General features: G+C 48.6%; 1 protein-coding gene across 2 annotated transcripts in view; it reads right to left on the bottom strand.

Annotated features, from left to right (window-relative positions):
* The window catches only part of UBR4 (ubiquitin protein ligase E3 component n-recognin 4), an 82208-nt gene that overhangs the window by 1733 nt on the left and 66991 nt on the right, over positions 1-13484 (bottom strand). For both annotated transcript variants that reach the window (XM_062013092.1, XM_062013093.1), the window contains exons 91-104: positions 13084-13171; positions 12515-12642; positions 11982-12089; positions 11643-11762; positions 10736-10926; positions 9999-10172; positions 9430-9529; positions 8699-8917; positions 8125-8238; positions 7683-7825; positions 7291-7416; positions 6245-6439; positions 4139-4363; positions 420-510 (exon numbers count right to left, since the gene is read on the bottom strand). In XM_062013092.1, coding sequence (XP_061869076.1) covers positions 420-510; positions 4139-4363; positions 6245-6439; positions 7291-7416; positions 7683-7825; positions 8125-8238; positions 8699-8917; positions 9430-9529; positions 9999-10172; positions 10736-10926; positions 11643-11762; positions 11982-12089; positions 12515-12642; positions 13084-13171 — 2022 coding nt within the window. The remainder of the gene's footprint in view (positions 1-419; positions 511-4138; positions 4364-6244; positions 6440-7290; positions 7417-7682; positions 7826-8124; positions 8239-8698; positions 8918-9429; positions 9530-9998; positions 10173-10735; positions 10927-11642; positions 11763-11981; positions 12090-12514; positions 12643-13083; positions 13172-13484) is intronic.

Here is a 13484-nt window from a genome sequence, read left to right as displayed (position 1 = left end):
GTGTGACTTCAATGTTTGTACAGGTCACAGGCATTTTCTCACCCTCATTCTTTAACCCTCTCTGGAAGTTACAGGCTACTTTCTGGTGGGTGCTTCCACCTCCTTCCTTGCCCAACTGTTTTCCTGGTGCAGCTCTGAATATTCTTGTGTTAGTGAACCATGAGCAAAGAATAAGCAAATAGACAATATAGGAGGAGTGCTGCAAACTGGAAACATCTCCCAGCCCTTCCTTGCAAGGGGTTCAGGAAGCACAGGCAGCTTGCAGCCTCTTGCAGCCTCTCTGCTCACAGAAGGTGAAGTCTCATGTTTACAGGGACCTTGGAAAAAGGAGTTTCAAACCCTGCCTTCTATTTCAAATGCACAGAAGTTGTTCTGGTCAGAAGGCTGATACAGATGGACTTCAGTGGGTTTTTCCTTACCTTGAACATGTTGTAGATGAGATCTACAAGGGCCCAGAAGAGAAGGCCAGAGCGGTACGTTGCATATTCCTTCACTGTCTTATCTGCCAGTCTGGGAAGATAATGAAATCAATCTTTGAGTTAATCACTTTACTGTGCTTTGGTAAATGACTTGATGAAGAGTCCAAACAGCCCAAATGCCCATCAATAATGTGTGGGGAATGGCCTTCAGGAAGCTTTGCTGTGTGTTCTTGGACACGCTACAGACATCAGACATCCATGATTTCATGTTCCTAAGGCTAGGAATTTGCTCTGCCAGCTGTGCCAAGTCTAACCAAAGCAGTTAACCAATGGAACCATACTCACAGAATCTCAAGGGCTGGAAGGGACCTGGAAAGCTCATCCAGTGCAACCCCCCTGCCAGAGCAGCACCACCTAGAGCAGGGCACACAGGGACTCATCCAGCTGGGTTGGAATGTCTCCAGAGAAGGAGCCTCCACAGCCCATCTGGGCAGCCCCTGCCAGGGCTCCCTCACCTCAACAGGGAACAAATTCTGCCTTGTGTTGCTTTGGAACCTCTTCTGTTCCAGCTTGTGCCCGTTGCCCCTTGTCCTGTCACTGGCATCACTGAGCACAGTCTGGCTCCAGCCTCCTCACACCCACCCTTGATGCATTTGTAACATGAATGAGGCCATGGAGAGCAAACAAGCTCAGAGGGAAGGGAACCACTAAGACTGAGTAGGAAATGAAGAGCCAAGTCAGAGTCCCCATCTGTGTGTGCCACTTGCAGTACAGAAGACCCCTGAAGAAATAACCAAATCTCAGTTTCAGATGCTGTATCAGTGACAGGGAACTCACAGGAGTGTTTCTGAAAGACTGAGGGGAATCATTTGTCCTTGGAGGAATGGAATAATTCCCATGCAATATCTTCCTGGTTATTCCATCACCATGAAAGGACGTGGAAATTCAGCTGCTGGCTGAAGAAATGCCATAAAGGTACAGAGCTGTCCCAGGAGAACAGCTCCCAGAGTTTACAGGATTAATCACAGGACAGGTTCTGGCAAGGTGAAACCTCCTGCCAGCAACTCTAATGGGCTTGGAATTTTCTTGCATGTGTTTCTCAGGTACATCTGCCTCCATCACATGTCGCTTCCTGCTCGCCACTTAAAAGCTTTGCAACAACACCACCAAAAAAGCCCCTTTTTTATGCTTCCAGAACTAACTCAGCTGCCACAAGTCAGCACGACCAAGGGGTGTTCCTGTCTCACCACGGGCGCACGTGCAATCTGCTGCAAGCTGAGAGGATTTGGGGGAAATGATCATTTTGCTGCTCTTATTCTAGCAGGTTACCTTTGTGTGCCTGCCCTTCAACCAGCCAGCTTGGTAGGTGGCAGCCTGCTTGGGCAGCTAGCCTTAATTATTTAAAGGAAAACCAATTAGTAAAGGTGACTAAATTTCCACGGGAAGCAGCAGCTGAAGAGCGAGGCGAATTCCAGACTCCCAAATAGTGCCACACAAGAGTTTCTCTTTTTTAATGGTTTTGATCTAATTGGAGTCTGGCTCCTTTAATTGAAAACTAAAAGGCCCTTGTGGGTTAATTCTGGTAGCTACCTCCTGGAACAGCTACTTCATAATAGCTGCAGCCTTTTCATTAACGTAAGCTGGATCAGGCTCATCAGCCATGCATGGATTGCCAGCACAAAGTTAGACATTAACACTTCAGGAGCCTTGCTTTTCTCATGAATAAAAACATATCTATCAAAAGGATCTTTTTCTCCCAAACTCCAGATGACAGTTACACTTGAAAAGCCTCTGTAGGATGGTTCCAGCTGGAACCCTGGCTTCTGCAAGAACCAGCAGGTAATTGGGCACTTGATTCAGTTCTTTGGAATTTGTACAAAACAAAAACCAACCCCCAAACCCAAAGAACAAACCCAGAACTTCCACCCAGGCTGGGAATGTCACCTTTGGGTTGAAACACAAAGTGTCTCTAAAGCAGGGGAGGTGCTGAGCGTCTCCCACTTTGGTCTTGCGACAGGCTGCAACAGCAGCAGCTCCTGGCGCAGACACGGGACACTCGTGTGAGATCCTCCTCAAATCTGTCTTCCACTCACTAATCCAGCTGAGCAGCTGGATAAAACAAACCACAGGACAGGGCATGGGATGTATTTATTTGTTGCCTTGGCTTAAGTAGGAGGGAATGTCAAGTATTACGTGCATCTTCACTAAGAGGAGTTACAGGCCCTTTTTAGGGTCGTGAGCTGACCCTCAGCTGCTTTTCGAGGTGCTGGTGGTTCTTACACTGACTCCTCAACAGCAAGTCCTTGCTCAGCATTTAGTGTGATGCACTTTAGTCTGAGTAGTGGTGCTCCCTGTACTGCACCTAATGTGGAATGCTAGTGCTCATCTTTTGTATGCAGATGTATTGCTCTGATGATACAGCTATTGGCTTCACTCTTTGCTTTAGCCTACAAGTTCCAGGTACTGGCACTGTCTGCTGGGTATTTCATCCTCCATTGGCCTCTTCCACAGGAATAAATAAGCACAAAATTCTTCTTGAAAAGCTGAATTGCCATCTTTCTATTTCTGAGAGGCATTACCAGGGGAAGGCTTTGTGCTCTCTTAGTCTGCCAGGATTAAAGAAAGCCCTTGAACAAACCTTGACATAATTCCTGAGAACTCTGAGTGTTTTCCCCTGAAATCCCAAAGATTGGCTGGTTTAGCTGCAACTTTCTTGCTCCTCTCCTTTCAATACTCTTTCATGACACACAAGCTTAGAGATAAGAAACAAGAATCATTTACCAAGAGTGTTAAAAAAGCCCCAGCCACCCACAGTAAACCCACACAGGGGCTTTGCTTTACCTGTTCTCTTTTCATAGGCCACATGAAAAGCTGCACACCCTCGTGTGTGACAAAACAGACCTCCATGAGAACATCCCCCTGTAACTGCTGAACCCCCCCTTCCTCCCAGGATTCACACAGAGTGGTGGAAACAGGAGGCACAGACACAGAGCAAGCTGAGCTTCAACAGCAGAAACCAGCACTGAAACCAATGCAGGAGCCCCTTGAAGGGCTCTTTCACTTCTGATGGCTCTAATAGCATTGCTGCATGCTGTGTTGTGTGTTGCTACAATTGAAATGACTTTATCAAACACATAATTAATGTCATCAGAAGAAGAATTGCCCTTGAAAGCGACTTGGAATAATAATGAATGTATTGCTAATTGTGACAGCTATTGCAAATCATCTTTGCAGAAACTGGAATTCCCCTTCCTTCTCTGGAAATGTATCTTTTGTCAGGCAGGCACAGCCACTTATTCTTGTGCTTCAAGTGCCTGACAGCTGCTATTGATCTTTCTTCTTCTTTAAAAGCAATGGCATTTGATTTCTATTTCTATTTTGCTATTTAAGGAAGCTGCTGCACTGATCTGAGCACAGCCTCTGCAGGGAGACAAGCAGGGAGCACACAAGCAGCTCTGAAATGGCACAAGTTCCTCAAGTGTTTCACTTGAGGTGGGAGGGGAAACAAGCATCTTCCCATATTCCTCCCTTTAGCTCTACTCCTAGGAAAAGCACCGTTCAGCTGATTGCTCTGCTGTAAAACCCCTCCAGAACTGAGGGCTGCTGCTCATACCTGAGCACAAAGCTACACAAAGGGCTGGGATCTGCCCTAAAACCCACACGTGCCTTTGGCTCAGCTGCCAGCAGCTGCTGGGTGTGAGGAGGGAGCTGGCACTGACCTGCTGGCTCCCCCTGGTGACACCACTCTCGCGTGGGAGGTGACCAGGAGCCTTTTGAGGATCTCCACTCGCATGGTTTTCCACTTCTCAGGGGGTGAGATGTGCAGTGCCAGCACGGTGTAGTAATGGGGCCCATCCACCTCGTAGGCACTCTCCACCCACTTCTCTTTGGGGTGCTCCAGGAAGCTCTGGAGGTTCTTCTCCTCCCTCGAAGTCGCTCGAGTTCTGGAACACAAGAAAAGCTTCAGCAGCTTGTCTGGGATCTTACACACCAGTGTGCTGCAGCTCAGGGACTCTGAGGTACCCCTCATGCAGTGTGACCCAGGGGGAAGCAGTGCTAGCTTGGCATTGTCAGGCTTTCCCCCAGGTCACCCACTGGTTGAGTGTTTGCTCCCATACAAGCACACAAGCCTAAAGCAAACACTTTTCCTTAATCCTAGAGAGGCCTGCAAGGCACTTGGCACTGGCCCAGTACAGGTTAACACTTCTGTACAGTTACTTTTCCCTTTTCTAGAGGAAAAAGTAAAGCCAGGGCAGGCAGTGCGTGTGTTCAGATTGTACCATCTCCCATCTGACAGCACGACTGCAGCTCCTAGAGCCAGACCTTAGAATCAATGTATGTTATTCATCTACTGCACAGGCAATCATTGAGAAGACACAGCCCAATTTCAAACCCAAAGAGACAGTGTATTTACTGTAAGCCTACAGATAGCATTTCTTCTCCTCTCCCATAGCTCCAGTCTCTTCAGCAGTCCTGATATATCCCAGAGCTGGCCGTGCAAGCCGTGTTACAGTGGGCCCTGTGAAGATATATCACACCTGACCACAGTCTGTTGCTCTGCTTCGTCAGGAGGGGGCTGCCAGCCAGGTATGTCCCTCAATTATTAAGTTAGATATACTCTCCCTATCAGGAAAACACAAAGCAGCATCCTAGCAGATGAAGCTGTGTCTGGGTGTCAGCTTTGTGTGACCTTTCAGCCTGCCACATGCTGCAGCTGGGAGCCAACCAGTAGCTCTTGCTTTTCTCCATCTAATATTGAGAAATGATGTGTGGGAACTCCATGATGCATTTTTACACAAGAGCCTCACAGCAGGTTCTGGGCTCTCTGGTGCCAGTAAGCACAATGATGACATGAAAAGAATCGTTTCATTTCTGAGTCCCTTGGGAGACAAAGGAAACAACAAGCACTGGGATCTGGAGAGAGATACTTAACAACAATAGACAAATTGCATTAGAGCCAAGATGTTGACTAGTTCCAGGTGGGAAAGTGAGAAGAGATTTCATTGCACTCCACTTGGAGTGACTTTAGTTAAGAGCTGTGCATTTAAACACTTACACCCTCCCTCCTCTAGTTAGTATTTCTAACTCCACAAAGAGAAGGTGTTTGGACATCCCCTTTTTGCAGAGGGTGCTGTGTTATCACAACCAGCTCAGGCCCTCCCAAAGCACTGAGGTGCCTATAGATTTGTACACTTCAATGCCAAGCCAAAACACACCCTTCTCTTCCTCTGCTTTGCATAAATAAGATCTGACTGGAACACTTGAGCAGGAGTGTTCCTATGCTGCTGTTGATGGATTAAAACCCAATCACAGTTAAGAAACACATCTTTAAACTGTCAGGACAATGTGATGGAGCTGGCCAGGAGAAGAGCAGTATGTCAAAACTGGCAACAAAATGGATTGTGTTGTTTTAACACGGGATGGAAACGCCACCGGGGTTCAGTTTGCAGCTCACAACAATTACTTCACCGTAGTGTCTCTCCTGTCTGTTCCAGAGAAAATTAAGCTGGCAGCGTTTCTTCAATCTAATAACCCTGTTGCACACCTCAGAGGTAATAACTACATCTAGAATGGAAAGAGAAGCTAATTCCCAATGCTTTTACTCAATAGTTTCTCTGTTCTCCTGCACGTTCAGGCAGCAACGCTGCACCTCAAACAGCGCAAACCCGCTCAAGGGCTGCAATTTGCTTCCTCCCAAAAGCTCCTGGGTGATTCTCCACCCTTCTTGCCACATCTGTAACAAAGCCCAGACTGCAGCTCTTAGGGACTCAGAGAGGGACCTGAGAGTGGAAAGCAGTGGTTGCTGCTCAGGGAAAGGTACTGACGTGTTGAGGACGTAGAGCACCGTGTGGATGATGTATGGGATGAGGTGGATGTTGCTCTCCCTTCCTCCTCCTCCGGTGTCTACGCTGAACGATTGCTCCATCGCAAAGCGGAGAAACAGCAGCTTGATGTCGTGGACATTGAGCTGATAGGTGGGTTCCCTCTGCCCTGTGCATTCCTGGAGGTAAGTGTTGTGGCTGGAAAACACCAAAGGGTGTTACTTGATTCAAAAGCCTTTCAGAACACAGACTCACAGAACGGCAGGGGCTGGAGGTGACCTTCAGGGATCATCCAGTCCAGCCCTTCATGTAGTTTCTTTTTCTCCCCCCACACCTCAGCTCAGAGGCTGAGCAGTTATCTCACAGAAAAGCTTTGAAAGACTGAACAGGATACAAAAATACAAGCTGTGCTGCCTTCAGTTAACCTCCCCAAAGGGAAGCTCTCATCTTACTCTGGCAAATCCAATTCCATCTGCATACATGTCTATGCTCATCAACATAATTTCCCCATGTCCAGAGCTTGGGATCCAGCTCCCTGGCTGCACCCTGTTAAAGGTGGCACCACTCCTCATTTCTGACACTGCTGTATGAACCCAGCACAAGGTGGACCAGAATCTGGGCAACAGGATAAACCATCTCCATCTGCTCCAGGGAAGTGGTCAGGCTACTCTAACTCATTACCAGCCAACAGAGGGCTGGAAATCTACACAGGGGAATCTGTTGGTGTCAGACAGGTTTCCTTTGTAGAGCTGATAGTCACTGGGCCACAAATGAATCAACATGGTTACTGCAGACTGCACCCTCAGGATTAACTGGGGGCCAAGGAGGTAATGAATTTATGTCTTTATATGAAGCCAAGAAGGAGACAGACAGCTGCACTTGTGTAGGAGAGGTACCTTGATGGCAGAATCTGAAGTTGCTCAGGTTTATTAGGATTTAGCTGCCATCATCTTTGATTCCATGGTTTGACATTAGCCTGTCCCTGGGGTAACACCCTGACTCACCTGCCCAGCTGCACACCAGCCCGAGGAGCAACCATTTCTACTCACCGTGCCAGGCAAGTGGCAAAAGCAGATTCTGGCACATGAGGTCCCCAGACTGGCAGGAGCCCGTTACACTTGGTGTTGGCATTTTGTAGGGCTGCACTCTCCCATTCCTCACGGCCACGAGCGAGCCTGTGTTGGGAAAGCAAATCCACACCCAGGCAAGTCAGAAGGAAGCGAGTTCCTGACTGAGAAACCATCAAAAACTGGACAATTCCACCATCATGGAATTCACACCTCAGTGTCCAGGCCTGACAAGTTGGCACACTGAAGCAGACCACAAGAAAGAAGCCCGTGGCTGTGACCAGGCTGCAAAGTGATCACCTCATAAGCAAACACCATCCTGAGTGCCATGATCATACATCACCAGCAGCACCCAGCTCGTGCTCACAACGTACCTCACAGCTGCAAGGTGACAATCGTAGTGGACAATGTTGAAGTGAGAGACTGTGCTGTATCCCTGTTGTTTTCGGGGCTTGTTCTCAAACTCCTCCAGTGCAACACGTTTGGTGAAAGTATAAATACCCAGGACTTTAGTGGGCTGCAATGACACAACAGCTCTGGTAAAGATCACTCACACCTCTAACAGTTCACCCTTTTGAATGCTACACTGAGTATCATCTCTCCCACTCACTGCCTCAAACTTACACTAAGTCTTTTTTCCAGCTTTCCCTGCAAACACATTTCCTCTTCCCGACCACCTCTGGGATTAACTCATCCCAAGAACCAAACCTGAGAGTTCCTGATGTCCCAGAGCCACTGCACCAACCCTTGTGCAGCTGGGTACTGGCCAAGTGCCCTCAGCTGGTCCCAGAGCTTTGCCAAAGTATCTCACTTTACCTGGAACTTGTATCCTTCCCGGCAGATGCAGCAAGTCAGACCTGGTTCTTCTATAAGCTCTTCCATCTGTTTAAGCAGCGCAGTCTTGGTCACTACCTGACCCTTCTCATTTGTCTGAAAAGGAGAATGGCTTGAGCAGGTTACAAAGACAATGAGATGACACCAGCACCATTACAGGGATGCCCAACTCATGTCCCACTCTGCTATTGGCAACTCTATTTACCCTCCCAGCAGTGCTGGGAAACCCCAGGCTTGAGCTCTGTAATCAATTCACAGAATCTCAAGGGCTGGAAGGGATCTGGAAAGCTCATCCAGTGCAGCCCCCTGCCAGAGCAGCACCACCTAGAGCAGGGCACACAGGAGCTCATCCAGCTGGGCTGGAATGGCTCCAGAGAAGGAGCCTCCACAGCCCCTCTGGGCAGCCCCTGCCAGGGCTCCCTCACCTCAACAGGGAAGAAGCTTTTCCTTCAATGTCAGCAAATCATTTTACACAATTCTTTGTGTGTCAGTTTTGGCAGCCAGAAAGCAAAGCTCACTAGACCACTTGTCTGCCACCACTCCAAACAGACCTTACCGTCATGCCCAGAGTGCCCAGGGCCTTCTGTCTCATTGCCATGGCCATTCGCTTCTTCTCTGCACGTGTCTCCTTCCGGGCAGCATCAATCTTCTTATTCACCTCTGGATGTTCCCTTAGTGCCTCCAGAAGGTTCTCTGCTAACGTCCCAATCCCCTCATCACTAGACACCTGCTCCAGTTTGTGCAGGTTGGTAATTGAGTCTGTACCTATTAGCACCTGACAGGGATTGAAACACAAGCACCTTCTTCAGACAAAGGCTTCCCATGGCAGTAACTGTTCCCTCTGATCCCACCCACAACAGCTCAACAGAAGCTCTGACCTGGAACAATTTTTGCCAAGTGTCTTACTTTCTTTTACATTATGGACCCTGGACCCTAAATCTGCAGAGGAGACTGGGGCAATTTGCCTCTACACTGGCCATTGCTAAGAGGTCAGGTGTGGACACTGGATAAAAAGCATTCTGAAAGCAATAATCAAGCTCTGAGAAGCTTGTCAACACTTATACAGTTCACAGCCCTACACGACCTGCTGTCCACATGGGCAAGTAAATCTCCCACCACACAGAATGAGCAGATATTCAAGTCAAAATCTCTGCCCCACACACTTTTTCCAGCTAGCAGATGCTCCCTGAAGTGTGAAAAATCAGCACAGAATCAACTAGTACAGAGAAAAGCAGCAGTGTGAGAAGCTTGCCCTGTCCTGCTCGGATCTCAGGCCAGGCTCCTTACCTGGGTGGCAGGGTGCTGGGTGGCAAGTCCCCGCAGCAAGCGCAGGATAAAGGGAAGTGCAGGTCGAGACAGGAATTTCTTCCATATGTCTGCATCCAAACTGCTCAGAAAACAAGAGACAGCAGCTGAAGGGCAATCACCCATTTGGAAAAGGCCCTTGGCAGTCAGGCAGCAGCACAGCTTGCAGAGCCAGACAAGCCCCCTTGCCCTGCATCCCTCCTCCATCACTTAGTGAAGTGACAGTCACACTCCCGCTCTCAGCACGTCAACAGCCATGAGGTGGCTGTGGATGGCAAAAGCTCTGCTGTAGTGCAACAGGTAAGGAACAGGAAGGAAACACAAGTATTTTGATATCCAAGCTTGGATGGGCATCAAATGGGAAGGTTCCAAGGTTTTTAAGCCTATCCCTGTAGTAGCACTGGCCCACCAGACCCTCTGCAGCACAGCTGTACCATGTCTAAATGCATCTCACCGTGGATTTCTCAACAGCTCTCTTGGAAGACTGTTGTGGTGGTGAAATGAGAGAAGGATGCTCAGGATTATCACATAAATTAAAGAGTGACTCTTACTTCTTTGCACTGGGAATGTGCTTTTTCATGTAGTCCAGGGCATTCTGTGTAATTCCCTTCTGAAGGATGAGATCTTTCAGCTGATGGCCATTGCTGTTGTTCTTTATTCCTGCTGCTATTTTACAGAAGCAGTCTAGGAAGACTTTATCATCTCCACTGTGCTCCTCATCATACCTGAACAAAGAGAAGAAATGATAAACATGCAGGCTCTTTAAAACTCTCTGCCTGTAAATCTCATTGTATCACCTCTGAATGCAGGTACCTACCCTGAAAGCTCCTCAGGCCCCTGTCCCTTCAGAGCATACTCTAAAGCCCCATTTCCCAAGCTACATACTCTCTTTTTAGAATGGCTTAGGAGTGAGATAGGAAATTCAGCTTATGTACCAGGGACCTCTGGAGCTGGGTGAGGGGAAACAGGCTCAAGTTGCCCCAGGGGAGGTTGAGGTTGGAGCTGAGGCAGAACTGTTTCCCTGAGAGGGGTGTCAGCCCTGTGCCAGGCTGCCCAGGGAGCTGGGGCAGTGCCCAGCCCTGGAGGGATCCCAAAGGCGTGGAGCTGAGGTGCTGAGGGCTGTGGGTCAGTGCTGGGCTGGGCAGGGTGAGGGCAGGGCTGGCACTGCAGCAGCCTCAAAGGCTTTAACAACCCAAATGATCCCATGATCAATGAGCAAGACAAAAGGCATAGACTTGCCAACACAACTGATTTAATGTGCTTTTATAGCTGAAATATGACAACATACTTATCAAAGTTGCAGTAGGGCTTGAATCTATCCACCAGGATCTGCATCTTCTCCATCTCCCCGAAGGACAGGTAGGGGATGATGCGCAGGAGGCCCTGCAGGACGCTCAGGTTGGAACGGACAAAAGTGCTGTTAATCTGATCCAACAGCATCACCAGCTGATCTTTGTCACCAGTCAGGAGGAGGTTACCCTGCAAAGGAAGGGCAGCATGGTTGATGTTCAGTAACAGATCTGCAACAGTCAGGAAAAGCCTCACTTTGGTATCATAGGAGCGGCTGTTAGACTGCTCCAGTCTCAAAGGATAAGAGCTCTAGCTCTGGTAAGATAGCTTGATGATAACCAAAACCCTGCCTCCTTCCCATCTGTCTCATGGAATGGTTGTAACAACTCCTCTGGCTGACTACTGACCTCTTCCACTTAGTACTTTAATCAAAAAGGTCTAACAGTGTTAGCCCAAAGGATGTCAGACTCCTACACACCAACAGTTTCAAAACATGGCCAAGAAACTCTTCTCACTCTCCATGGAGCTGAGACACAGCTTCTGTCCTCAGCTAGCTGGGAGAAAATCAATCATGTTTTCATCATGTACAAAAACACTCGACAAAACAAGGCAGAGCTGTGTCTTTTCTTGTCTCTCCCTGGCCTGTGGCCCAAAGCAGCAGGAAGGGATCCAAGCAGTGCCTAACAGCTCCCACCCTGACTGTGCAAGAACCATCCTAAAGAAGCTTCCCAGTGCCTTTGGTTCGGGGCACTCCTCTCGCCCTGCCTCCACTGCCTGCTAAGACATGCCAACAAGCTTCACATTCAGCACAGCTCCTGTAGCTCAGTTATCACTTTAATAAGCTATTTGCAAGCCTTGAATCCCAGTCAACATTTCCATTGGTGCAGGGAGCCCCAGGCACTCACCTTGTCCTCGCTCAGAGGTTCTGCATTGGACTCATCCAGTATGATCTCCATGATGCTCAGCACTTGTTCTGCCACGGCCGCCCCGCCGCTGTCTTTACTTTCCTGCTCAGCCACCAGAGCCTGGAGAGGATGGCAGCAGGTATTGTTAACAACAGCAGGAACTGCTTGAACTGACCCACACACACAATCCCACTCACTAACACAGAAGGAATGGCCAACAGGTAATTTGCAGTGCCAGTCCAGCAGGATTTAAGATCTCCTCTAGCGTGACAGCCAGAGCTACTTGAAACCCCTTGGAGTCCATGGGAAGCACTTTATGAAGGTACAGGTTGTCCTTACCAGGTTAAGAGTTCCCAGCATGACATTCAAGGTGTTCATCTCTGGCTTCACCAACTGCTGACGATTTATTTTCACCTTCACACAGTAACTGAACAGTTTTAACAGCACCTGTAAAACACAGGCAGTGCATTTTCCATGGTGCCCTCCAAATGAGGAGGATTGTGCTGAAACTAAAAGCACTCAATAAATAAGTAGTTTCCAGACTGCTGGGGTAAAGTACAGGCTAGATTTTCAGACCAACATTAACCTTTTGAACTAAGGCCAAGGGAGAGAACAATCTATCTAGCAAGACAGGATTTAGCCTTGCTAACTCCTCAGCTCCTACACACTTCAATGTCTTTGTAAAGAATTGTTAACCAAGAAGAACGGGAGAGGGAAAGGAGAAATTGCTCAGGTTTTCATCAATTAGTGCAAAGAAACCTGTGCTCCAGTGCTTAAACAGTGCCACAAGGCAGACAACTCAACTTTGCCACTATTTGTGGTGTTTCCCAGCCTGTAACTCCAGAGCCCAAAGGGCAGAAGCTGAGACTCACAGTTAAGAGGTGCCGGCCTTGTTTGAAGTCCTTGATTCCAGTCAGCCTGTTGAGCATGCACTCCAAGCCTCCACACTGGGCCATGACTCCTGCCATCTTGTAAACTTCTTCCTCATCCTCCTCTTCATCTACAAGACAGATACAGCTAGTGAAGAGAGGAAGCAGCCACAGCATGGCAAGCTCATGCAGTGAAGCAAAATGGAGAGTCCAGTGGGACACATTTACCAGCAGCTCAAATCACTTCAGCTGTATTGAACTGGATAATAATTCTAAGCAGGAATGTGAAGAAGGGCCAGGCAGAATGGTCCCTGTGCCATGCAAGTGTTCACATTCCAAGTATAGACATAAAGGGCTGGGAAAACCCTCCCCCACACTTGGTGAAGCAGGTAAATGTAGCAAAAGCAACGTCCATCAACTCGAAGCTCGCTGCTGTCAGGGTGACAGTGCCACTGCTCTGCTGCTGTAAGGACAACAGTGCCACTGCTCTGCTGCTGCAAGGACAACAGTGCCACTGCTCTGCACCTCAGATTTCACATCTAATCCCAGCTTCCAGGAGACAAGGGTGTTACCAGTGGTGGAGTCGAGGGACTCGATGAATTCCTCGGTTGCATCTCCCAGTAACCCCCGCATGCGGTAAATGATCCTCATGGGCTCCCCCTGCAAGAGAGGGCAGCGAGCTACACCTCTGGGCCACTTACACACCAGCCCAGTTCTTGTTACAGCCTGTAACACACACTCCAGCCTCAGTTCTCCTTCCCAGTGTTCTGACTGCAGATGGTAACACAGACATCTTTCACTCCCTCCTTCTCCCCGTACTGCAATGAATCCAAAACAACAGCAAAGCCACCACCTGCAAAAACATCAGTGACTCATCTCTTGGTCTGTCCAGCTTTTCCTGGCATTGCCAATTAGATTGACAGGCTGGTAATAAACAGTCTCTTCCTCCTTACACCTCCTCCAACACTTTCCT

This window comes from Colius striatus, chromosome 21 (assembly GCF_028858725.1).
Source record: "Colius striatus isolate bColStr4 chromosome 21, bColStr4.1.hap1, whole genome shotgun sequence".
NCBI lineage: Eukaryota > Metazoa > Chordata > Aves > Coliiformes > Coliidae > Colius > Colius striatus.
The sequence above is the reverse complement of the archived record's forward strand: the minus strand, read 5'-3'. Positions and strand labels throughout refer to the sequence as shown.